This window comes from Dromaius novaehollandiae, chromosome W (genome assembly GCF_036370855.1).
Source record: "Dromaius novaehollandiae isolate bDroNov1 chromosome W, bDroNov1.hap1, whole genome shotgun sequence".
NCBI lineage: Eukaryota > Metazoa > Chordata > Aves > Casuariiformes > Dromaiidae > Dromaius > Dromaius novaehollandiae.
Window position 1 is genome coordinate 37663819 of NC_088130.1, and position 27032 is coordinate 37690850.

General features: G+C 37.7%; 2 protein-coding genes across 3 annotated transcripts in view; one reads left to right on the forward strand and one right to left on the reverse strand.

Moving 5' to 3' along the window:
• LOC112991965 (adhesion G-protein coupled receptor V1) overlaps positions 1-19790 on the reverse strand; it is a 294714-nt gene extending 274924 nt beyond the window's left edge. Inside the window, exons 1-3 of the mRNA XM_064499907.1 lie at positions 14812-19790; positions 14615-14696; positions 14440-14520 (exon numbers count right to left, since the gene is read on the reverse strand). The gene's annotated coding sequence lies outside the window, so the exon portion shown is untranslated. The remainder of the gene's footprint in view (positions 1-14439; positions 14521-14614; positions 14697-14811) is intronic.
• Positions 19791-19894: 104 nt separating this feature from the next.
• Positions 19895-26741, forward strand: LOC135323464 (lysM and putative peptidoglycan-binding domain-containing protein 3-like). Of its 2 annotated transcripts, XM_064499909.1 has the most exons (3): positions 19895-20001; positions 20253-20522; positions 22777-26741. In XM_064499909.1, the coding sequence occupies exons 2-3, from the start codon at positions 20268-20270 to the stop codon at positions 23374-23376; spliced, it is 855 nt and encodes a 284-aa protein (XP_064355979.1). In that variant the 5' UTR covers positions 19895-20001; positions 20253-20267; the 3' UTR covers positions 23377-26741. The 2 variants fall into 2 exon arrangements, with proteins under 2 accessions (XP_064355979.1, XP_064355978.1); XM_064499908.1 differs by lacking the exon at positions 19895-20001 and having other exon boundaries at positions 20107-20522.
• The last annotated feature ends 291 nt before the right edge of the window (positions 26742-27032 follow it).

The following is a 27032-nucleotide window of genomic DNA, read 5'->3' on the forward strand; positions in this document are numbered from 1 at the left end:
ATTGACTTTTAATGTTGTCATTATCCCAGATTAACAGAGGAATATTTTCATACTATTTTTTTTTGTCTCAGAGTTCTCACATTTCACGTGCATCCAAGAGAGGACACAACAGCGGCGTGTACAAAACCTAGCATTTGAATAGCTGGTATTATCCAGGTGTGGTATGGGAGGTTTTTGTTTGTGGGTTTTTTTCGATGTGAGACATGTAAGCGCCTCACACTGATGGGATACTGGAAAAGTGTTCCAAGGTCACTACTTCAAAAGAGCATCTTCCTATATCCTTTTTGTTTCTTTACATGCTTGAAGCTGTAGAAAGCAAGAAAATTTTAATAAAACAGTCACAACAACTACCACTCAAATCTGCTCCCCTCCTCCTCAATCTGTACAGCAGTGATAGTTGCAGCATTTGATGAAAGAGTCTGTCTCACTGATTTCTATGCGTATTATTTAGGGTCACTGCCACCTTTGCTTCTAATTCTTCTCTAGGGTTTCCTATTTTCCTCTTTATTACAAGGCATTCAAGTTACCTGCCCCTCCTCCCCCTTTTTATTGCTAACACTGAAAAGTGCTAGCCAAAGCACAAATGCAGATTGCTAGGTGCAGAAATCCCTTTATAAGCTTTCACTGTCCTGAAGTTTTCGAGCTCAGCTGCTACTTACCTACTTACCACTACTGCCATGACAGAATAGTGCCAAGGCATAACCTCAGGTGCTAAGAATATTTATCTGTGTTTGGCATTAATGACACTGGTATCAGTAAATTATTATCCTATTTGCTTTCTAACAATTGCAATATTTTAAAAAAAATCTTATTAAAATTCAATATCTATGACCAAGGTACCACTGGGAATATTGCTGTGACTAATTTAATGTACCTGAACAACATGCCAATATGAAAAATCTTGTTCATTCAACTATATCCCCCCTGAAAAAGGCATCTATCCTTCAACACAGACATCTTATCCCAAAGGAGAAAAGAAGCATAAGCTACCTGCCATCATATCCATATTTATTGGCCACAAAGCTAGATCTATCAAAGCCAGGAACCAATGCTAAAAATGGTAAATTTGCAAGCAGAATACAAAGACAGAAGCCTGATGAGACATCCAAATCATCTCATCCTGTTATTAGAGGTCATTGAGAAGACAAAAAAGTGTCATATGCCCAGAGTACCCCTTCTAGGTTTTCTAGCAGCTTCTTCTCTTTACTTCCTCCTCTTTACTTCCTTTGAGCAGATCTGAACTACATCCTTGAATACTAAATCTTAAAGCACATAATCACAGGAGAACAAAGTTTTATCTCCTAAGTCAGGTAATTGCTAAAGGCTTTCTGAGGTCACCATCTGCTCTGCCTGTTCTCATTCAGAGCAGGGAATAAAGGGTAAAACTACCAAGCGGTGCTTCATTCACTATTTCTGTTTGCAAACAGCAAGCAAGCAGAAAAAACAGTATGCAGAACAGGTCTTTTCTACAAAGATTTACGGTTACCTTATAATTTGCTGGCCTAACATAAAACCAGGTAATAATTTTGACTAGTTGTAAGAGTCAGATCTTGACCTCTTATATTTTCATTCAAAGTAATGCCAGTAAAACAACTAAAAGTTAAGGTGACTTTATATTTAGAATACAGATCAGAGTCTGATGTAAACAAACTATCCATGTAATCTGCTAATTAATATGCTAAGAAACACACAAGTAGGAATTTGAATTTGCTCTAATTTGTACCAGAATAACAACATTGATTTCAGCTACAGATCTTTTAATGTACTTCATGCAACTGATGAGAATCTGTCCATATATATATGCTATATAGTAGCTATGACTAAATACTATATCAGACCAATATATTATTTTGAAACAGTTATATGCACTATACGGTATGTGTTTAAGCAAAAGGCTGATGTTTTTCAGCCCCACACAGGAAGTTCTTTTCCACCCATACAGTTCTAACTAAAAAAGTAGACATGTTTTACTAGTAGAGATTATTCTTAAATTGTTTTACAGGACCAAGGTCTGGCTTTTTATGTGTGGCATGTTACCCCTAGTAGAACTTGAAACAATATAAGCACTCACATTCTCTCTTGCACAAAAAAAACTAAATAAGATGGGGAAGGTTTACAGACTTTAGTGATCAATGCCCATCTTTTTCACTTCATTATAGATCTGAAGTTTCACAATAATTTCCTTTTGTATGTGTTTTGGAGGTTGCTCTCCTTTCCTCAACACCTAATGAACATAAGAACTTTAGGACATATCAGCTGAGGACAAAACTACTATGGCCTGAAGTGCCTACTACTTGGCCTGAATGAATAACATGTATCAGAATAACTAATTACAGGCTTCTCTAACATATTTGTTATTTCTCTCATATTGGCATATATTGAAAACCAAAAATAGATGGCCTACTCTGCAACAGTGCTTCACACATAATAGTCTTGCAGAAAAAAAAATCTGTAAGGTTTAGAACTGTAAATTATAGCCTCATAGTAGGGATTAGATGGTATTATTTCAGGTATGCTCAGAAAAGAATTATTACCATCTCCAGTGGATCCTTAAAAGTTAATAAGCATGTATGAGCCAAACAGAATTTTAAAGTGCTACGTAATTACTAGAATAAAAAGCTCAGTGAGCTATTCTTGACTTCATAAAATTATATTATTAAACATGAAAACTTGTGTCAAATATTTGTATTAAATGTCAGAATTATATCAAAACAAGTTTCACTTCTATGGTTAAATGTATTCATTTGTTATTAGATTGCAGCAAAGAATGTTGTTTTTGTTATGGCTCAATATTTTACAAAGTCCCCCAAAAGACTTCTCTCTATAAAAGAAAAAATAACATTTGCATCATTTTTGAAAACATGATAGTATAAGACCCTCTCTCCAATCCGTACTATGAATTAATCCCTTACATCTGGGGAATCCATTTTAAAATAAAACACGTGATAAAGCATCTATGTGCTGAATAGAACTCCCCAAGCAAAATCCGTTTGGATTCCAAGACTCTTCACACTATCTTGTGTATTGTGGTTTCCCTGGCTTTTCTGAACCTTTTAACCTATGTCACAATTTAATAACCACTATTTAATAATTATAATCATTCCCTTATTAACTGGGTATTTCTCTTTCTTGTCCTAAGGCACCCTGTAGTTCAAGACAAGGAAATCTCTTTGTTGATTAGTTATTTAAGACCAGCAACAATAACTATGCTGGAAAGAAAGGTACTTTGAGAGGATTACACAGAGCTAGTTCTCAACAGCACCAAGCCGAGAGAAGCAAATTACAAACCCAAGTACTTCATTGCATGTAACCAAATTGGCTGGTTGAAATGCTAATTGCCTTTCAGCAAAGCTAAAGACAGACAGGGGACCTTGTGCTTCAGAGAATGACATGCATTTTTTACTCCACTTCTGCACTATTGTCTCACTGAGAATTATTCAAAATCTATTCATAAGGTAGCTCTTTTCCTAACCTTTAAAAATGTGGGAAATTTCTAAAGCTCTCACCAATACCTCAGATCTGTTGGTCTGCCAAACGCATAACAGATGGCCGAATTAAGGATTATTAAATCTTTAATGAAGCAAAGCTTGAAACAATTCAGAGCAGTAATATATTGGACCAGCCCAGGATAAGTAAGAGAGGAAAAGCAAGTTTCTTCTGCTGTCAACAAATGTAAATCATAATTGTATTCTAAGTAATAAATTTATACCAGATACAAAATGAAATAACTAAAAAAAAATCTTTCAGCATAAGAAAAGATTTTGCTTTAGCTTTTTACAAGAAATTCTGTTTATAACTTGCTTAAAAAAATCCACACTCACAAAAGCTGCAATGGACATAGAAATAATCTTCTCCATTGATTAATTTTGCCAAAGGAATTTATCCTATCAAATAGCACATAGCCTTCACACAACTTTATCCTAAACAGCAATCTTGGTTTTGGCTTACAAATTACCTTAGAAAGGAATTTAAACAATTTCAACTAGTTTTACAGGAAACTTTAATAAGCCAAACTATGAATCATTATTTGATCATAATTATGAATCATTATTTTTCATATTTAAAGCATATTCTAGAACTCTAGTTTTAAAATTCTTTCTGCAAATAGCCACAAATTCTCATCTATGGAGTAAACTCAATCTTGAAAATTTTTCACACAAAGTATTTTCCAGTGAGACTATTCACTTGAAGAGGGACTTTGGTAAGTAAGGCTTTGCAGAAATAGTATCATTTGTGATTCAATCACACTTTTCAGAGTAAAAAAGATAATAACAGGCCTACCCGGAATAAGATAAATGGCCTATAACATTGATTCCTCCTGTCAATCCCTCTGCCCTAGGAAACAGTAATTTAGTTCCCATTTAAATACAAAGGATTCTTGAATTTCTGGAACTATGATGAATACCTAAAATCCACAGCAACAGCTCTGTAAAATTGAACTTGATGATATAGGAGTTGTATAGCATTTGGGTTTATTACATGTTGAAAAAAGTACTCAAATACCATGTATGCTTACTTCCAGTGAGGAAAAGTATTATATCCAACAGGGATTAGAACTAAAGACTTCAATCTTGTAGGGCTGAAATGCAAGCACAATTTATACAAATGAGTAGAACCAATCAACAGGATTACTCATGTGAACATAGTTAAGTATGTGATTATATCTTTGGGAGGTCAAGGTCTAACACTCTCTGAGCAAAGAATTTCAGCATAATACTCATATTTTCTCCTTCCTAAGTATATTTTGCACTTCTTAGAGGGCAAGTTAGATACTAACCCAACACCAAGACTACATTGTAAAAGGCTGGTCGAGAAAGAAAAATCAGAGAGCAGAGTTATCCAGCAATAAAATTAAGCTAAATTCCCTTAGACAGACCATCTCAAATAATAGCAAGGGTCAGATGTACAGTTTATGGTTTTTATGCCTATAAAAAACACCTTAGGCTAAAACACTTCAAATACCGTTGAGACAAATTTAAAATTTTCTCTTTGAAGTGTGATCTAAGGATATATTTTTCATCAATGTTTTCAACCAAGTTTTTTTTTTAAATTAAAGCTTTGTTAAGCTTATAATTAGTATGAAATGCTTTTAAAAATACAGTAGGTAACAATCAACTCATCTTTACCATACTGCAATCCTGGAAAACTACAGTAGTTGTGTAGCAATGTAAAAGGTGATTTGTGGGTCAAAAATATTTTTCCCAAAATTGCCATAAACTGTTTGTACCTTATGACTGAGATCCATGTGTAAAATTTATCTCTGTAGTTACATTCTTCTGAGCAGTCACACAAAAGGTATATGCTTTCCTAGCTTTTGTAGTAGTTCAATTGAAGCTATCTGGACTATTCATGTGTTAAGTAAAACTTAAACACTTGTATTTTTTAATGGAAGTCCAAAAACAAGAAAAAAAAACCCTGGAACCCAAAAATCTTAAAAAACATAATGCCATGCACGTTACATGTTTTAACAACAGGGTGTATTTTAGCCCTTCTGAAACCTTTATTCAAATAAAGCTCACAACAATTTCCAGGGGAGGAACTGCACTGTAGGTTTTGTTGTATAAGATCAATCTCATACAGTAGTATCAATTCTTTAAAACTTATGTGCTATTATTTTTCTGCCTTAAAAAAATGCTGAGAGCACAAATAAACTGCCCAGGACTTGCTCTCACTAAAAGAAAATAACATTTTTCCTATTGACTTCAATGTGAACAGGATATAAACCACAATTACAAGCTAATAAGCATGGGCCCTCATTTTTGATGTTAATTAGTTTACTCAGATGAAAATTTAGTATAGTATAATTGATTTTTTCATGTAGGGCTATTAGAACACTAAACTATATATTAGAAATTAATAATAACAAACAGTAGCAGTAATATCAAATAAGCATTTCAATTCACCCTTGAAACACATGTTCGTTTTTACATTACCAACTATTTGGCCATTTCGGTTCTAGTCCTAATATGCTATAAATGATTTTATTCCCGCTCATGAATCTGGTTCTCCCTTTCACATGGACACACTGAATATGTTTAGTAGGAGAAAGCTTGTTTTAGCCTTAAGGGATGGACAGACTGTGTTCTAAATATACCACATTCTACCTTTAGTTACTAAACTCTGCTCTCATGGTAGATTCTCAAATGCCAGTTATTTAACTGAAAGTGTTGTTCTAGAAGACATGTGCAAAGTATATCAGAAAAAACATTTGGCTTCTATATGATGAATAAGTTAAAAAAAATTACTTGCTGCTTCACAACTATCTATCCTATAAAGCTATTACAGACTTATTAAAAAACAATGAATAATGTTTGACAAGCAGTTGCTAACACATTTGATCTTAAATTTATCTGGGTTAGCCAGAGTGAATTATGTGATGTTTTACATAGAATCAGCATATCAAAAGCTACAATAACATGAAATATTTCAAACTGCAGCTGCTTACATCATATTTTTTTATCATAAACATTTAAAAGTCATTCCTTATCAGATGATGATTTGCAAAACAAATTTTTCCTTTTAATTCAATCTTTTGCAATACACAGTGCATATGCAGCTCCTCCCTGTTTTGATTTTATTTTCACTTAATTGAAACAGTCAAGCAAATGTATTTTTGAGAGTTAAAATAGACAGCTAGGACATTTCAGGATGAGTTTCATCCTGTTATGATCCTTGAGAATAGGATTTTCCATTGGAAAGACTACTGTCACCACCTGCCCTGCTCTGCAGGACAGAAAGAGGAGCTGCTGGAACAACAGAAACCTTAGCAGACTCCTACTATCCAGCAGCCACTCATGGGCAAGCTACATGCTCAGCTCTCTCTGCAGCTGGTTAAACCTCCCTCCTGCAACAGGTGCTGCTGGCAGAACTCTAGAGGCAGAAAGTGAAGATCTCTGCAGCTGATATAAGATGCTTCAAAAGCAACTACCAGCTCAAATAGAGAGAGAACAAACCTACCTAAATCCGGGGACATGGGCATCCGCGTCCTCTGGACTCAGCCAGCTGTCTGCACGCACTCACTGTCACTCACATATTATGCATTCCCTTGTCTTCTACTCCTCCCTCCTCTCTGTGCTGCCTCCAGTACACTCCTCCCTCTTCTGACTCCTGCTGCCTTCCCACTGCTGTGGAGATAAAGGGGGTGGGATTGAGGAGGACAGATCTTTCAAGCCCCTGCAACTGCCCCTACCCCTGCTATATTTCAGATAGAGCTAGCCCCCACAGTCACTGCCCAGGCAGTTCTTCCACTTAACTAGGACTGGACCGTTTTATTCCTGCAGGCAGCAAAACAGGCAGGTTTGGTTTGGATTCTGACAGATTTTTGGATTGGTGTCCTCAGCCACACAAGGACATGTAGCCGGTCTTAATGTAAAACTACTCAGCAATGGGTGGGGATGCACAATTTCCATCCCTAGATGCAGCATTTTGGACTCAGTAATTTCTCTAATTCACATTTTATATTAACCTCCATGCCTAGCAAATCCTGGGCCAGAACAGTCCATCACAATAAAGATACCAAGACACAAAGGCAGCACCGAGATCTTCCAGCGTTTGGCCCCAAGCTCTCCAATTCTCTGATTTAATGGCAAACAAGTGTCAAAATTGCTACTGATCAGATAAATGTTGATGCATCCAAGCCCAGTAACATGGCAAATACTTTGAAGAAGTCTAACTTAGTCCCACTTACACAATCTTTACTTAACCATATTTCCATACTCTGAGATATCTACTGGCTTTTAAGAAGTTTAAAAGTTGCATCAAACTAACGCAGCGGCATCACAATTTCATTTAGATGAATCCAGTTAGACGCACCAACACTCCCACACTCCCTCCATCTCATGTACAAATTGAAAGCATTCTGTCAACTGAAGAAAAGTAAGTCCAAGGAAATCCAGACCCCAATATATTCTTACTCTACTACAAACACACATATCTGGTACTTCCAGCTTGCTGGATCCTGTCATTTTTTTGGTGCCAAACCTGCAGACTGTTCTCTCAAAACAGTAATCCAAAGCAGCTAGAAAAACTATGGCTCTCACACAACCCAGTGCAAAAGCAATGTGGAAATAGATACCTAACACGAATCTTGACAGATGCATTACTTTCTTTAACCCTGTATTGCTTATCGGTCTTAAATAAACAGAATCTATTTTAAATTCCTGTTTTTAATACAAATTGGCATGTAAGCATTTGGATAAAAATCCAAATATATCTCTAGCCTAATTTTAGATGTTAATATCCAGAGCTTTATTTCATTTATAGGAAAGGCTGAGGGAAATGTTAATGACAAAACAGGAGTCTGCACTGAATGAAAGCAGAAACATTTTCACAACTTTTGCTACTCGCTTATTGAAAGATCCTGCATTTCAGATGAGCCTCCTTTGCTCTATTTTTTTTTTATTTGGAGTATATGGAAAAATAAATCAATGTTTAACACAGTGACACAGATCACAAAGAGAGGACTGGATACAAGCAAACAATATTCAGTATTGCCAGCTGTGAGGACATGCATCTAGAAAAAAGAATGAAGGCCATGTTTATAGGATGGAATACTGTATCCTGGGAAACGGTGATTCTGAAAAGGATTTTAGGATCAGATGAATGAAGCTGGAGGCCAAAAAAGTTAATGTAATCCTTGCATATGCAAAGGAGAATTATAATGTAGTACTAGGGCTAAAAAAAGACAGCATCTAGAAGACTTCAGGCCTTCTAATGGCATTATCCTGGTCACTACATCTATACTGTGTAGAGTGATGGTGTTTACAATTCAGGAAGAATGTAATTAAACTGGAAAAGGTAAAGAAGATGCTAGAGAATGATGGAAGGTTTGAAAACAACTTATAGCAAAAGACTCAAAGACCTCAAAAAGTATTTACCTTATACAAGAAGTGATGCTTCAAGCTGGAAAACATCCCACCTAAAATCAGCCATTTGGTCCAACGTAGTCATGTATTAAGAGGGGATGAACTACCCCCAAAAGGTCCTTGTTTCTCTCCCCTGACTGAATACAGAGTCCATACAACTATCTCAAACTCGACACCTTTTAGACAACTTTCAGATAATGACATTAGGTAATGTTAGCCAAGACGAATACATTCTTGAATTTACTCTATATGTAGCCACAGAAAAAAACAAAATCTGCAATATAGCAGATAAGGGCATAGATGATCTAACATGCAGAAGCAAAACTAGACATTAATACTCAGAATAAATCACAATTGTTAAGAGGGAAACAGTCCACTGGAATGAATTACGAAAGACTATGAAGAAATCACTTATTTTTAAAAAGACAAGTGTACTTTTTTTAAGAAAGTATGTTGGACCTCTAAAAGGAATTCAAGTAGATACATATGATCTTGTCATATTTCTGATCAATTATTGCAGTAGTACACCTTGCTTTATTTATGAACATAGTTTTTTTTTTTAATCAAGACTTTACTATGCATTATTCTTATGCATCAGTTCCAGTTTTTCTATATTGAAAAAAGAGCAAGAAGTAGTCCTTAAAAGGCCCATACTATTAACTGCAGAATCTTGCATTACAAAGAACTTGATGTTTGAGCATCAGAAATAACTGGTACATTTTTGATAGAGTAGGCATAAAGTTATTTTTTTATGCTTTGTTCTAAAATGTTGTTTCAGCTCAGGAAAATTACTTCTTGTTACCCTTTTTCCTCCAGCTTCTGTGGGTGCTGAAGTGACCCTATATTCAGCTCAGCTCCCACCAAAGGCCATCAGGCTGCTCAGTATCAGAGGGCTTGCCTCAATAGCCATCAGTCCTCAATTACAGCAGACCTGAGCATATTAAACATTGCTAATTATTGAGCTAGAAAACAAAGGATAAAGTTGAGAACTCAAACTTGGGCCCATTGATTCACACAGCTAGTTTCACAGAAACTTTGATGAGACTTTCAACAAAACTGCATTCAGATCTGAAATGACTGCAGCTTTTACTACTCTCTCCCACTCCATATGCAAACCCCTGTTTTCTCTAGATCCCTGAGGACTTCCTGACTACTTTTCCATTTTCATCATACTACTCCAGAGACCTATACTGTAGCTCCTTTGTTAGAGACAAGGATGAGAGAGCTCCCATGGGATTTTGTCAACAGTGCTCCTCAACCAGCTGGAAAGGTTACCATTGATTGACATGGGACACTCCATGCCCACTTTTAACAACTCAGCATGCTGCCTGCACAGCACTCTAACCCCTTACAAATGTCAGCAACAAACAATTGGGCTGGCTATTGGACCTACAATAGAACTGGCATTGCACAGAACTATGCCTCCAGGTCATCATTCTCTTTTCAACAAAAGCAATAAATACAGTATATTAGGTACACCCCTCAATTCTTTGTTTCTTTGTATTTCCTTTGTTTTGAATTCACAAAACTCTGCAAGTTGAAAACAGTTCTGCTGCTCAGTAAACCAATATTGAAAGTAGCAGCAATACAATCAATGGATTTTATTTTGTTTTGAAATCTTGCCTTTTCCCTTTCTTTGCTGGCATCATCTGAAAGGAAAGACTAGAGAAGAGAGCTACAAGAAACAAATCCCCAAGAAGGAAAGGAATAAGGGGAAGGGGAGAGAAAAAAGTTTGAAGGGCAAGAGACAGCTATAAGGAATTGCAAAAATTCCAAACGGATTCTGTTTATAAAACAGATTGTTATATGAATATTAAGGCCATTTGGTATTCAGTCATAGATTTTTCAAACATTATATTGTTAATACTAGATAGCAAAGTTAAATGCTAATCAAATCTGCTGAACTTACTTTGGAAGAGGGCAGAATTGTCTAAGACCTGTACCCAAGAGGTGTGTTGATCTGTCTGAGCCTGACTGGTCTGCATTGCCATGCACCTCTGCTTCTGACCACTACTGCATAGAGGCTTTTGAGCAAACTTGTTCTGTGCTTTGAAGTCTAAAATGTTCCTGATCAACTTCCTGCTGCCATCTAGCTACCCCACTCAAAAAAGTATGTAACCACTGCCAGGGATCATCTGATGCCTGTTGAGGCAATACCTACAATTTCTTTCCTGAATTCCTGCATGTGCATCTTGATAGGCTGGGAATGCTTTAATATTACAATCTTTGATTCACTGGGTAGTTTCCTGATGGATAACGAAACGCATGCAAGAAATCACAAAATGGACAACTAAATACAAGCAATGCCAAAAGTTTTTGTACCATCTGAGGTGATTACATGACAAAGTTTGAGTAGTGTAAGTTTCTGACCCAGTAATTTATGCCTGACTGGTTGATGTGCAGATGGATACAGATTAAACTCAGATGTCTTGCTCCTTTTCCAGAGATGTCCAGCATATAAGGAATTGAAAAATGAGGACTTTCAAGCAGATCATGCTCTAGTTTGGATAAATATTTGTTTATGATTCCTGTGACCAGCTAGGCAAAGTATAACCTTTTTATGGTATTGCTCATTACTGATACACTGGTAAAACATACCAATGTTTAAAAGAGTTTAACTGAAATTTGGAAACATTTCTACTATCAGAAAGAAGAAAATGCTCCCCGGCATCTGTTCAGAGGCTGTTTTTTTTTTAAAAAAAATATTACTACAAAAATGCTATTTATATAATCACTTTTCTCTTCCTAAACTTATTTATATATTTTACAAGACTTTCATAAAGTTAGATTACAACTAAGAAAATGTTAATGTAAACATGTCAAATGTAAAGAACTGTACAGTTCTTGGAAAATAACTTACCACATCTCCAAATTGGCTGTCCAAGCTCCAGCATGCAATTTCTGGGAGCATGCTGTCATTATGACAAAAAATGCCATCTCTGAAGAGATGGCTTGGTCTTGCAATGTTTAGTGGCTCCACTCAAACCAAAGTGGGAGCTCACTGGCTTGTAGGTCACATGGAGAAACAGGAAGATGAACTTGGCAAGAACTGTCTGCTCCTCTTGTGCAGTTATTGTTGCTAAGTTGCAGTCTTATTTTTTCCACTCAAGTATGTCCATCTCTTCATTTGTAGCATGTCACTGATATCACACATATTATACAGCAACTTAGCTTTTCCACAGAACACCTGCTAAATTACTAAAAAGTTCCTCTATCTTGGTAACACACAAGTTCAGAGCACTTCAAACTAGGCTTATTGGTAAGCATTCTTTCGGAATTTACCTTCCAAAATTGCATTGTTCTGAAAATGCAAGTGAAAAGCCTTCCACAAACCTTCCATCTAAATTGCTCTTAATTTCAAAGCCCTCAAAGTTTTTCAGACTAAAGAAAAATGCAAAATAGTTTCAGCTGCTGCACAGAATCTCACTTTCCCAGTTCACAGGTGGGTGACAGCTATTCCCTTTGAATAGAGGGAAAACTACTTAGGAAGTTTGATGTTTTTCAAAAAGAGCTTCCAATTAAGGATCCACAATAAAAGTAGGTTTCCAATAGAAAGCAGTAACACCAGAATTTGTCTCAAAAGTAACTATCCTCCACCTTTATCAATTTATTTTTCTGGCTGTGAGATAAACCCTAGCATCCATTCTTGCTGGTAACTGCATCTATAAAGCAGCATTCATCTTAGCATCCTGATGCTAATACACTGATCCTGGAGACCCTCAAGCATGTAGAGAGAAAAAAACACTAGCTGCTAATACAGATGAGAATAACATACTTTTTTCAGAGCTGGTTTGCAAGGAAAAGATGTACATACTCTCCACACAGCTCCTTTTCATTTCATTTTACTTTGTTCTGAGCAAAACCTAAGGCCTTCAGAATTCCATTCTTATTTGTAACGTTTGGTCTGCAGCACCTTTAAGCTGTATACCTTTTTTTAAATGTGACATCTGTGGAATTACTTTATCTCCCTCCTCCTTGTGGCACCTGAAACTTGAGTACATTAGATGCAAGGAGATTGAGAAACAAGCATCTTAATTATGCTATACTGCAAAGTACCCTAAAACAACTGCATATAACAGTCCTGTACATGACTTATTAAACATTACAAAAGATGATCTAGGTATTGTAGAAGTCTACATTGATGCAGCAACATGACTTGATACAAAAACACTCCTAGAAAGACAATCCATGTAGCACTTGAAAAGTGCTCCCACATAGCCTTTTAGTTTATGGCATTCTAAGTTGAAAGTCAGAGGTAGTTCAGACAAGTAATAAAAAGGTTCCATGAAAAAGTGACATATAAAGGAAAATACTGAGATACATGTTTAAGGTATTTACAGCACAAATCAATTAAAAAAACTTTAAAAATCTGTATAAGGCTAGTTAACAATCTTTTAAAGTTGCTTCCAGTGTATGCCCACCATGTGTGGTGCTTCCCCGTGGTTTATTTTACTTCAGTGGCAGGGGGAGGAAACCAACAAAGCTCTGTAACTATACTGCATAGCACAATGTAACCATGGAAGCATTTGTCCACTTGTCAGAGTCTCTCCAGAATGATTCAGTCATTCATTTCATTGAATCAGTACTGAAGCTTTTAAGATTTATTACTTGAGGGTGGAGGAAAACTAATAAAACAAATCCCTTGTTGCTTCCCATTAAATACATCTTGTCATAGTACACATATTAACACCTTGTAACCACTTTACTGATGTGGTGTTGGCTATGTTATTGTCTCTCCTTATGGAGGGATCACTCAATGTATTTGCATTAATGCATCTGATACTCACTGAAAGAGAACTTAAAAGATTTTTGACACATTCTGATTCAGCTTGTGTATGGGACAGTGGGGATAAAAGGAATCTTAAAATTCATTAAAAATGCCCCTTCTAAAGGTCTAAGGGTCTATTAGGTCCCTTTCTTATTTAAGCCACAAACTGGACACTTGTAGTCATGCTGTAAATGCTTAAAGTTGAATGGAATTATTTTAGAAGTATTTTCATATTTCTTAAAGTATGATAAAGTTGTATTAAATTCAAATAGATGCCTATCTAAAGTGACTGACAAAGATAAAGGCAAACAGAAAAACAGCATGTTTTGTATGAAAAAATTCTTAAGCACTATACTGACAAATATTCTAATTTCCAGGTGATTTTAAGTACATGATATTTTTCTATAAATTTTATCAACTTTACAATGAAAATATCTAAGAAAACATAGCAAGATATGTACAGTTACAGTACCATTACTATTACTAATAACAGGACTAGAGAATATTAACTCAATGTATTACTTCACATTTGCATGCAATTATAGGTGAAAATTAAAGGCACCTTAAATGCACAGTTCAAATCCTTATCAGTATGACAGGCTGTGAAGGCTATACCTGTTAATGCATTAAAATTTTTCAGGACTATGAATCAGAGCCTGGCATGAGATAAAGTCTCCCTGCTCCCACTCCTTTCTACCATAGCTTCTCCCTTCTATAAAAGCCAGTCAGCTTACTCCATACTGTTCCAGCTGTGAGGAGCTTAAAACAAAGGAAGTAATACAAAGGTATTCCAGACAACTCCCTCACCTGCCTATAGGCCGAACAGTAGAAGGGTGGAAGAGTCCATAATGTTGACTAGCACTGCCTATACCAGGGCAATCTTCCACTCTGAAGTGAAATCAAAGGACTTTGTCAGTGAAAGCTTCTCAGTTTTAGCTGTTAACATTGCTGAATACTTTCAAAACCAGAATATAGATTATACCTTACAAATGGCCTTCTGGATCATTTTCATATGCAGAAACTATTAGCAGAGAAGCAGCTCACCGTAAGTGTCCAGTGCGATGCTGTGACAGAGGAAAAAATAGAGCTAATCTTAAGATGTATGAACAGTAGATTAGTGACCAATAGTTTGGTGGGGGGAAGGGGGAGGGAAGTGGCTGAGGAAAAAAATAATTTTACCTTTGTACATAGCACTAATGGTATGGATATTTGAAGCTGCATAAAGTTCTGATGTCCACATTTTAGAAAGGATGCTGAAATCCAGAGGATGTAAACAAGTCCCAAGAACCAATAACCAGAGAAAGCAGAGAACAAAACTTAAAGCTCAAAATGTTTAATTCCCCCAAAATGAGGAAAGACTTGACCAAAATGCAAAAATTCCTTCAGAGAAAAAACAAGTGAGCAAAGGGATTCCTCTAGTCAAGGAAAGCACAATAAAAAAACAGATATTCCTGAGTTACCTATAGATTCATACAGCTAAAATTGGAAGAAATCTATGAAAATCTTAAAATACTTAAGTTATCCCACTACAGACAGTTATTTATCAATATAAGTATACAAGTATATATTAAGAGTCTCATACCAAAGTCTGTAAAAGATTTGAAAACAATTTTTAGGGTCTAATTTACTCTATTTTATATGCTGCCTTCAGTGTTCTTGATTTCACAGGAAAATTTTCTTATTCAGAGGATACCCGTGCTAAACTCAAAGTAAAACATAAATCAGATACAAGTATGCAATTCTTTATAGATTTTTGAAATATCAGACAACCAATGCACCCTACTGGCTGTATTACAGAAGATACACAGCACATTCCTATTACAAATACATATTAATTTTATTTAATTTTAAAGTAACCAATTCATGTTGATTAACCAAAGGGAAGCAGCAAAAGTATGAAATAGGGAAATGATGTTTTTAACCAAAGGTTACTATCACTCATTCTGACTAAAGTCATATCAATGCTAATTTAAATGTCTGACTTAGTTGTTAGTTTGGGGTTTTTTAACCAATTTAAGAGTAAAATTGAAGCTTGCTGATTAAAAAGGGTTTCTGTTAATTCTGAGACTCAAAGCACAGATTATAGTAGTTATACACAAGTAAGCATATACATGCAAATGTTTCCATTGAAGAACAGACTATGCAAGTCTCTGCTGATTTAGCATTTCCTTCCGTAATTCTTAGTTCATCTGTTGGATGAATTGGATCTTATACATCTTGCAGTCAGACACTGCCTTACCCTTCAATTGGATTCTATTGGAGCTGCTAACTTATGTTGACACAGTTGTTTCCCTATGAAGCTTTAATACCATTCCCAACGACCAAGCGGGGAAACAGATGAAGATGGACAAAGGCTGTAGATTTCTTACTGCATGAGCCTTTTAATGACATGTGGCTTATCACTCCATTTAAGTGATTAAAATATACATTTAGATACTTAGCTTTAGCCTTCTCAGTGTAAGTCTAGCCAAGGTCCTGAAACAGAATGACTTAAAGACTTACAAAAATTAGTGGAAGAACATGACATGTATTTACTAGAAAGAATAAATATTTATTAAAGACGATTACAAAATGCCAGCTCTTCCTCATCTTGTTTATAGTTCCTTTGGTATAATTTCCTAAGATTTTTTTTTAATATTCCTATGTGCATACTTTAATTCCAAACTCTGATCAAGCTGCACTAGATATAACATGACCAAAGGGAATGTGATAGAGATCCCTGCAGTCACTCTTGGAATGCCATGGAGTGGTTAACACTGGCCCTGTTGCTCATTGAGAATGCACTATTAGGATATGCAAAGCAACTTACATGGCGATGGAGAAAGGCTGTATTCCTATTAGCATTCATGGGAGCTATGCAGCTACAGTCTTGTTCATCAAGTTTGGAATATACCCTTTTGTTATTGATGGGAAAATGTCACTAGTTACAAATGGTTACACACAGGGGTGTAGCAGGGTCAAAGCAAACTCCAATACTCCCCCCACCCAAAGAGTGCTGCTTCAGCAGTTCTTTTTTGACCTGATGGTACACCTCTTTAGATAAAAGAAATAGTGAAATTCCCCACCCTGACCTCTTCTGTAGCCCCACTACCCAAAGATTAAAGAAAAATGCAAAGCCTCCCAAAGGATACACCATTAGTGGTGTATGCTGAGACAATCAGACACTGATGTAGGCATCACTAAGTATGAAGTCTGGCTTCAAACTCCCCTCAAGGTCCACCCACAACTCTGATCGGTCTCATAAAACAGTCTTTCAACAGCATGAATAGGGTCTGAGTCATCAGTTTCCCAGCTACAGACAACTACAGTTGCTTCATTTCTACTACTGAAAGCTTCCTTTAAAAAACAAAACTGGTTGGTACTGCAGATATTCTCTGTCAGATGTCTATGACACTTCTTAATAAATGGAATTCCCATTCACTAAGTTACAATTTATCAATCTGAGATTAAATTAAATTTAGAGTTTATGGGAAATTCATTCAATCTTGTCACCTTCAATAAGGCATATTACTCTTGCTAGAAATAGAGTTGGAGGACAATTCAATTTCCTTACAATTTGCCATCCTCTGAATTGCATAAAGCCATACTGGGACTACTGCAAGCATGTGCACAGGTAACCTGACAATTCAAACCTGTCTTTGTTGTATAGAAGCTGTTTACATAGAGCCTTCAATGCAACTAGCACAAGCTGTGCATCTGACCCATGACAGAAACAGAAAGCTTATTTCTGAGCAGGTACCAACTGGGAAGATGCTACAAAGTACTCTGAAGAGTGGAAATAGCCCTGGTTAGGCTCCTAAACTATTTAGAGATACTCTCCCTACAAGTAGGGAGCTGTTTTGAGGCAATTCTAATTACACTGCGCAGCTAGAGCTACATTATAAGAAATGCTGCATAAGGAAGCACATAAATCAGCTTCTACTTGCCAAGCTCCTTGCCAGAAATGCAGTTTCCTGTTTACACTTTTAGCAGTATAGTTTGTTCTGTGCATCTTTAGAAAAGATAGGAATCAGTCCTATTCTTATCCTACACTTACCACATACTTCTGTATCTGAGAATATTTACATTCTTTCATGTAATATTTTTCTGACTTACAAAGAACATCTATGCTCTTGACAGGACATCACTACTGAACAGTATTACTTTTCTCACTGATGCTGTTTCCTTACAGAGTATCCAGACAGCCTAGAAATACTTAATAAGGACTTTTCTCATCCATCCATCATCTGCAATAAATATTTTAAGGACAAATATATTGAGAATTATTTTTACTTTTAACTAGAACACATTAACACACTGCACACCTTGATGACTTATTTTATGATGTCCAGGATATACGTCAGTCTTCCTTGACTTCTGTGAGTCTGACGTGTATGACACTGCATAGACGTATATAGTCACTAGCTCTTGTGATATCAGACTCAAGACATCTGTTTTGAAAACTAAAGTCACAAAAGAATTCTGCCTTTCTTAAGTTTCAAGCACAAGTCTGAAAACATCTGTAACAAAGCTCAAAAACAAAAGGCAAAGAACTTATTCAGAATCACTTTTTAAATTCTATTTAATCACTTGATGACTAGACTCACAACTGTATTTCTCGTCAGCAATTATGCAGTCAATTGCTCCAACACATTCAGATTAACCTCACAGCTGTCAGCCTTTGTAAGCAATACCATATTTGCTCCTGTGATAAACAAAAACTTACTCATCATGCCTTGCTTAAAGAAGTTTCCATGAGATTAAGCTTCCTAGTTACTTTTCTGCTCCCTTGAGACAGGTTTATTACCCCAGCAATAGTCGCAGCTGCTGGCAGCTCTTATCTTTAAGACTGAAAATGAATACATTGGTTTGGGAAGGAAGAAGGGCAAAATACCTAGAAGCTGCAAGGTGTAACTTGCAGTTTCTTTCTTGTGGGAGAAAAAAACAGCACAGGTTGAACTTCCTGCCTTTATCTCTACACTACAACTCCCCAGGGAAAAAAAGAAAGGTTGAAGGGACAGAGAGAAGGTATAGGGGAACCACTGAATGAGTAGCAAGGCAATAGGAATCAAGCAGGACTAGAAGGTACATAAATTTTTGAGGTGCCAAAAGCTACAGGCAGAAAGGGCTCTTAAAAGAGTTATTTTATTCACACAAATACATGGCATCTCCATATCTGAACAGCCTTCATTTCTCCAAAACCACAATCAGCCAGAAGAATATAGTTCAAAAGATTAACTCACATGTATAACTACACATACCTCACAACTCTCATTGCCCCGCTCCCAAGCTATCTTCCCCCCACCCCAGTGGAGATTCTGCCCTTCAGCCTACCTCTTGTTGCTGTTAGCAAAGCCACAAGGCACAAAGCCTCTGTGCTATTTCCTAGCACTGGGCTGGACAGGGCTAGAGGATGAGTAGACTGCAGGTCTCCACATGGTCTCTCCAGCTGGGGGCAGTCAGGAACATGCTTACCAGAAGAAAAGCTTTGGCTTTGACACCTATCATCTTTTCATTGCCTGTGGCTTAAACTTTTCTGCAGACCAGGAGCCCTTCATCTGGCACATGCCATCTGCACAGTATCCATCCAGAGGAAACACCAAGCAGTTGCTAGCCAGCTGACTACCAGAGCATACTATTAAGGCAGACTCTTGAAAAAACCTGCACTTGAACAGGAGTCTGAAATTAAGAAATGAAGTCACTTTTTTCATCACTTTTCTAAATCCCTCTCCCCTTTACAGACAGAAGGATTACACAGGGGGGAAGCACTGCACAGTTGAGAACCACTTGCACTAAGCACAACATCTCAGCCTCCAGCACCAAGCAGCAGCTTAAATAAGCACTCCTACAACTGGACTGTAAAAGCTAAGGATAAATCATAGCACTCTAGTACACTAATGCATGACAGGCTTCAGGAACTAAGACACAATATAATGGGGCAACACTCACAGCAGCACATTAACCACGTGAGCAGCCACCCAGGCAAGTCCTCGAGCTCGGCCTACCAGCCGCTCACACCGTAGCAACAACTACAACAAAAACGGGCCGTAGGAAAGGCCTTCAGCAAGGCAGGGCCGAGCCCCCACGCCCGCCCTCACGCAGGTGGGGACAGAGAAGCCGCGCTCTACCGCCAACAGCCGCCGCGCACGCGCGCGCCCAACAGCCACTGACAGCCATTCTCTAAAGTGAGGCACCGCGCGCCCCCTCCCTTTATAGCACCCGCGCGAGGCGGGCGGCGGCGCGCGAGCCCTTTAAGAGCGGCGGGGGGGGAGGGGGGCGGGCCACTAGTAAGGCGGGGTAGGCTGGGGGCGCGCTGCGGACGTGGCGGCGTCGCCGTCGCGCAGGGTGCCGGGCCGCCATTGCCATGCGGAGCTCCTGCTGCGGCGGCAGGTACGGTGCCGCCAGGGCGGGTGCGCCCGCCTCGGTCCTTCTGCTCGTCCCCGTTTCCCGGGGGCGGCTCTTTTCCGCCGGCCGCGGCCGTGGCCCTTCCGGGGGAGGGAGGAAGGGGCTGGGGGCGGGGCCGGCGCTCGCTGCCCTGGAACGGAGAGCGGCTCGGCGCGGGGCGGGCCGGTCCGGGGCCGGCGGGGAGGCCGGTGCTGCGGCCTGCGCTGAGCGTGCCACGTCCACGGTCTGGTCCGCAGAGCCCCCGCGGGAGCATGTCCGGGAGGAGCCCTGGCTGCGGCCTGCAGCTGCCGGCGGTGGCGCAGCCCGCGGGCGGCCACCTGCACCCCTTCGGGAGCGACGGCGAGGGCCCCGAGGAGGAGGTGGAGGTGTACGAGCTGCGGCCCCGGGGCAGGGAGAAGGTCCGGAGAAGCACCTCTAGAGACCGGCTGGATGGTGTCGTTTTGCTAACAAAGGATATCCAGGAAGGGGACACTTTAAACGCGATTGCACTTCAGTATTGCTGCTCAGTAAGTCCTGAGTAATTTGCTTTCTTTTTCCCTTTCAGAGTGAGTAATCGGTCTGTGTTATTATCTGACCCGTTTTAGGATGGGGCACACCTGAATATGAGTCTAGGCTGCATGTGCGAACTTGGCTCCTCTTTTGCTCACCTGGATTCACTTAGCTTTCAACTTGTGCATGTGGACTACTAATGGAGATGTTGTGTTTTTCAGAATTCAAAAGACTAACACTTGATATGTCTGAACTCTTAAAATAATAGAGTACAATGCAGTGAATCCAAATGTTCTAGGTTTAGTATGCAGTTTTTGAGGTAAAATTAATGTAAATGTAAGTAATGTATTTTTGTGTGTGACATGGATGCATCATTTAAGGTGTAGTATGCTCTGATACAATAAAAGTTCTCATGGTGTGTAATCACAAATGGGCACCTTTACTAGTGTAGTGTTGCCCTATCACAGTTTGCAATGAAGAAGGTATTGCAGAACTCCCTTAGAAGCTTTTGTATGGAATCTTAATTCTGTTTAGGAGAACAATTCATTGTAGATTTAGTTTAAATTCTGCTGAATTGCTCAAAATACTTATTAGCATGTGTATGCTATATTGCTGGGAACTGTTTGCCTAGAAGTGTTCCCTTCTGGGGTAGTTCAGATGTTTGTACTTCTTTACCTCTAGTTAAGAGTTCTTAAGTTAGTCTTGTGAATCTTCCTTCCTAATTTTTTGTCTGGCTGGTACTAATTAAGGCAGAGGCTTCTGTCTTGGTTAATGCTAGCATTTGTATGTATCTTACTAAGCAGAGGAAATCAGCTGTGCATTTAGTATATTGTCTACTAATAATGTGGCCCTCAAGAGGTTAAATTCAAAATAAATGTTTTCTGAAGTCTTGCTATGATCTAATTCTCAGATAGGAACAACCCTAGGGGCCTACTGTCATGAACTTAGGTACTGAAGTCTTGACATTATTTTGCTTAATAATCATAACACATTTGAGCCTAATTAAGCAATTCTTTGCCTCAGCACCCACCCCAGTTGGGTATTTTGAGCAAACTTACTATATCAGGTCTCAGATAAGAAATGGAGGGATGGACTGCTTTGTTCCTGGAGATTTATGGGGGATGGGAAGGAGGTCCAGGTGTTTGGACAGAAAGCATAATTCATGTGGTGATGAATCTACTAATCATTGGGTTAAATGCTGCTGTTTGTAATCTTTTATGCTAATCTGATTTTTTTAGTCTAAAACACTTAAATATGCTGTCATGGTGACTGAAACACTTCCATGTTACAAGACTAGTGCAGTGTATGCTAGTGCTGGTTGTCCTTGCTGCTTCTGGCCAAATCAGTTCTAAGTGGAGCAGTTACAGCAACAAGGATATCTTGACCTTATTCTCCTAACTGTCTTGTATTCTGTCTGCTCATATTTTCTCCTCAGGTAGATGCCCTCTAAATGGAGGAATAATTTGAACTCTGGTATCATGTCTTTTGGATACGTGGGGGCTGTTGCTTAAAAACAGGCATAATACCTTTGCTTTTATGAGGTGTTGCAACCAAGTACTGATTTTCTTTGAGTACTTAATTATGGTGAGGTTTGTGGCTGTGCATCCCATGGGTGGGTAGTGTCCTGTAATGAAGTGGCTAGTTCTCTGAGGGCAATTAAATCCTTGCAGAATATTTCATGTGAGACTTTTGAATCTGAACCTTTTAAGAGCAAAATGAGATTCATATTGAACAGGAATGAGGGAGAAGGGGAGAACTGACTTAAGAAGATGATGACTTAAAAGATTTTAAATTATGCCTGGTTCTACCTTGCTGCCCCAAACTCTGCCCCAAAAAGCTGGAAAAATCCAAACCAAAAGTGAGGCTGGATGAATTAGAAGCTCTTAATTTTTATTATTCCTTACTTGGAAGTTTTAAATTTAAATCAGAAACTCACAGTAATCTATTCTATTTGCAAAACACTGGAGTAAAGTTGATTTCAGAAATAGTTGCCACTAATAGATGAATGTACATTAAGTGACTATTCATCCATTAAATGATTTTCAGAATCTTCATCTGAAATGAGAGGGTTTGTTACCTTGTGATCTTGTTTTAACAGTGTTCAAATTGGATCTTTGACCTTTTCTCACTTCAGACTGTTTGAATAGTAGCAGTTTAAAAAACAGGCCCTCTATTAGGGAAGAATTCTGTTTCTCAAGGATTTAGAGCTTGTAACATTTTCATTTCAGTTCCATTTGATGTTGATATTTAAACTTTTTTTTTGTTTTTTAGGTTGCAGATATCAAGAGGGTTAACAATCTTATCAATGATCAAGATTTTTTTGCCCTGAGGTCTATCAAAATTCCGGTAAAAAAGTTCAGTGTATTGACTGAAACACATGTCTCTCCAAAAGGAAGACCAGTTCTACGGCCTGCTCACTGTTCCCAGGAAGTGCAGGAAACAACGCCTTCTGATAAATTCTCTGCTAATGAGACTGCTGGCAACTTCTTAAAAGAAGTAGATCGTGATATAGAACAAATAGTGAAGTGTAATGATACAAAGAGAGAGAACCTTAATGAAGTTGTTTCTGCCTTAGCGGCCCAACAGATCTGTTTTGAAACTGATGGCAAAACTAACAAATGCAAAGATCCTTATTATGGAGCAGATTGGGGTATAGGATGGTGGACAGCTGTAGTGATTATGTTGGTTATTGGCATAGTAACTCCAGTTTTCTATCTTCTGTATTATGAAATTTTAGTGAAAGCAGATGTCAGTCACCATTCTACAATGGAATCTTCCCATTCAGGTGTCACAGCACCATCACATCAGAAACAAATCGAAAATGGAATAAATCCAGCAAATATTATAAATGTTAATCAAGGATATAAATGATAATCAAGGAGAGCTTCAGCATTACGACCAAAAGCTGCGGACAACTGTTATTCATAGACACATAACACAGCATTAGATGAACAGGAAACCACAGAATGCAAAGTGCATCTGGAATGCAGAAAAAAGTATTTTACTGATGTATGATTTGTCTTTATGGGCAGTGTTCTGTTATATGGATGTTTGTGTGGCTCACGTAATCTCTGAATATGCCTGAGGTTAGGGGATTTTAACGCAAGATTGGAATACAAATTAAGCTATAAAATGGTCTCTGAAGCTTTGCACTTTTTTCTATTTTGATAAGCTTAGGTTTTCTAGTTAATGAGAATGTGAAAAAGTGTATTTTGAACTAACATAAAAGGACTCACTGTACCTTTTACAACCCTAAAATGGGTATTTGGGGATGTCAAACTTTTAAATGTGTCCCAGTATTTATATTGTGCATAGTACACTTGACATCTTAAGATCAAGTTTACAGTTATCTGTTAACTGCATTCTCATTTTATCTTACTCTGTAAGAAATCGGAAGAAACAATCATTCCATAATTAACTGCCACTGTAAAGTCCCCTTTCTGTTAAAACTGATTTTATTATAGAGGCAGGAGCTAATACTTAAGCTGGAGTCTTTCAGTTTTGTGCCTGTGGTCAGCCCATTCTTTAATACTTTTCAGTACAGGTGATAAGCTATTTTGGTAACTCTGTATATGATAGTGTCTCAACCCAGTATAATTGAGACAGTTTTATGAAAAGCTCACAACCTTCTCCATGGTATCCATCAACTGAAAACTAACTTGATGGGATTCCTCTTCTGGTTGGCTGTATATAAAATGAAATAAGTGAAGATGCATGGCACCTCATTCTGACTGCTTCATTAGTCCTTTTTATGCTAATGCAATTTTCTTCCTCCAGCTAATCTCAGTTCAGGAGCAACTGATTTTTCAGACAGGAGTCACCTGGGGTTCTGTGTATGCTAACTGTCATGCACCCCTGAACACTACTTTTTCCTGAAGCCTACCACAAAATGCCAAATGAGATTTAATGGCTGTTAGCCAGAAACTTAAATTGCAGTAGAATACAGCAGTTGCAGCTTCAAACTGTTCTTCAATTAGTGTCTGTCAACCACTCTTTCCCTTCCTGGAAATGCTACTGTATTTTAAAAAAATTTTTCCTATAGGAAGACATAACTGAGATGCCTATAATCTTTTGTTATATTTGCCTTGTAGAATAAAATTTCCATTCTCCTGTTCAAAGTACTGTTTGTTATCAAAGCCCAAGTTAACTGACTTAAGACTTAAAGGGAAAAGGAAGAATATCACTCTTAAAAATTTAACTCTACTATAAGCTCTCCTTCAAGTGTCTTGACCAAGTATACAATATAAAAATACCTGATAAAGTGAATTTCTTAACTACTGGAGGTATTCCTAAGTGCTTTATCAACATAAATTGTGAAAGTAAAGACTCTTGCCCCTCCTGTCCTGTTGTGTGTCCTGTCCCCCCCCCACCACCACCTCCCTGGGCAAATACACTTCACTGGCATGCTGAGTAAGTGTATGAATATGAATCTAGTAACTTTTGATGTATTGAAACTGAAGTAGATCTAAAGCTTGAAGGGAAATTATGTACAGTTGGACCTGTGAACTGTTATTTGTTGCTGTTGAACCCTTTGATCAAAGTGATATTCCTAGAGAAAGCATAACTGCTCATAGTTCCTACACTAGAAGAGAGATTCTGGATGGGCATGAACTTTGTTTCATACTACTTAAAAAAAAATAATAATACTACTCCTTCCATAAAAAGAATATTCTAATAATACAAACATGAATGTTGAAGTACCAGTTCTCAAGACATGGCAAAATTTAAGGTGGCTATTGTGATATAGTTTCTATGTTTAAAACTTTAAAAGAAGTGAACTTCAGAAACTTGTGACTTGCTGTAGCCCAAACAGCAGACCTTTGGCACATTAAGATGTTTTCTGTGTAGGTTGGGAACTATGGACATAATGTGTAACTTTTTGTGCTGCAAACTTATTTGCTGTTTTTTCTCCTTTATTTCAGCCTGCGTCTGAAATCTTATAAAGCTTTATAATACTTTATTCTCTCCTTCCCTATAAAATTGTTGAATGACATGAAATTAGACTTAAGCTGCATATTCTAGGTAGCTAATTTACTGCACATACCTGAGTGGGCAAGTATTGCGTTGCCACCAATTCGGAAATTAACTTTGGTTGTGGTTTGGTTCCATCAGCCCTCTATCCTGTTAATGTGCAAGTAAAGAGATCCTTTATTAGTGGCTGCTTTTTGTCCTGTGGTGTTACAACTGAGCAGTTCTTTAGTGTGTCTCAGGCTTTGGGTGTTTCTGTGTACTAAGAGAAGGCCTGTGGATTATTGTCAGTGAGTTGTTAAAAGCATGATGGACCTTTATATGCTTTATGGCAAACGGCCAGTAGAAAAACACAGAGGGAAAGCTGTTTTTTAAAATAATATTATACTCTGATCAAGAGTCTAGCATGTTTTTATTATGTAGTATTTTACATAGCCTATTTTTGAAAGCGGGAAGTTAATTTTATCAGGAAATATAGCAAGTCTCTTTCCAAGATTATTGGATTTCTGGTAATAGTAACACAAGCATCAGCTGGATTTGCTTTGTGGAAGATGTAGGGACCTTTACCGTCTTTTCCAAACTACACAACTGGTAATGCATTATCATCTGTCAGCTCTGAATAAACAGGATAACTGCTCTAAATGGAACTAAAGTTTGATTTAGTTAATTCTACAGTCTTTTAGAAATTGACTTGTAAAAAAAATTGTTTCAGATTAATTACAACACATTGTTGGACAGAAGTTGGCTTTAAATTAAAGTGCATATTGCACTGTTGAATCATGTAAAAATGTGAATGCTTAAATCTGCTATATTTTGGAGTATGTTGTCAAATAGTCTTTGTATAACTATTTTATAAAGTTTCAAAATGTAACTTTGTAGAGTAATCCTGAATGAGGATGCAAGTCTTATTTAAAATACTTCTGCTCCTCTGCTTTTAGAAGAACATGAGTAATATAAAATAAAGATTTTTATTTTAGACTGCAGTGAAAGTGGTGCATATAATGTATTCTTAGCTTCTATATATATAGTATGTATTATAGGAGGTCCCATACTTGTGTTTGTGTTGGCTAGTCTTTATGTTATAAAATAAACTTCTTAGCCAACACTTCCTGCCAACAAGCATTTTGTTGGCAGAAGATGCATTATAGCATTCACGGCCAGTATACTGTAACTGCAGGCTTAACAATTTATCCCTTATGTTCCTTATGTAACTTGGAAATTCTTGTAGAAAACTCTGAGAACTTATATTAAACAGGCATGAAAGCATAGTTACTAGTGAAGTTCTTGGTGATCTCCCTACATGCTAGAAGCAGTTGCCTTTTTCTGTCAGTACTAGGCAATTTTTCTCTTCCCTGCTATTAAGATAGGATTTGAGTTTGCTGAGACCCTTTGGATCATCTAGTTTTATCAGCATTATTGTCTTAAACTCTAAGCAACTGGAAATGTCAGCATATAGAAACTGCTACAAGTGTTATGTCTCCTGAACAGCACAATCTGATTTCTTTTCAGAAGTGACTTGGCACAGATAGAGCTGTTTCATTGTACAACTGGCTTGTTCT

Bases quoted from the DNA above. Each gene is read 5' to 3' on its own strand.
- LOC135323464 (XM_064499909.1), top strand. From the start codon at position 20,268: ATGTCCGGGAGGAGCCCTGGCTGCGGCCTGCAGCTGCCGGCGGTGGCG. The intron at 20,523-22,776 runs GTAAGTCCTGAG...TTTGTTTTTTAG, and splicing joins CACTTCAGTATTGCTGCTCA to GTTGCAGATATCAAGAGGGT.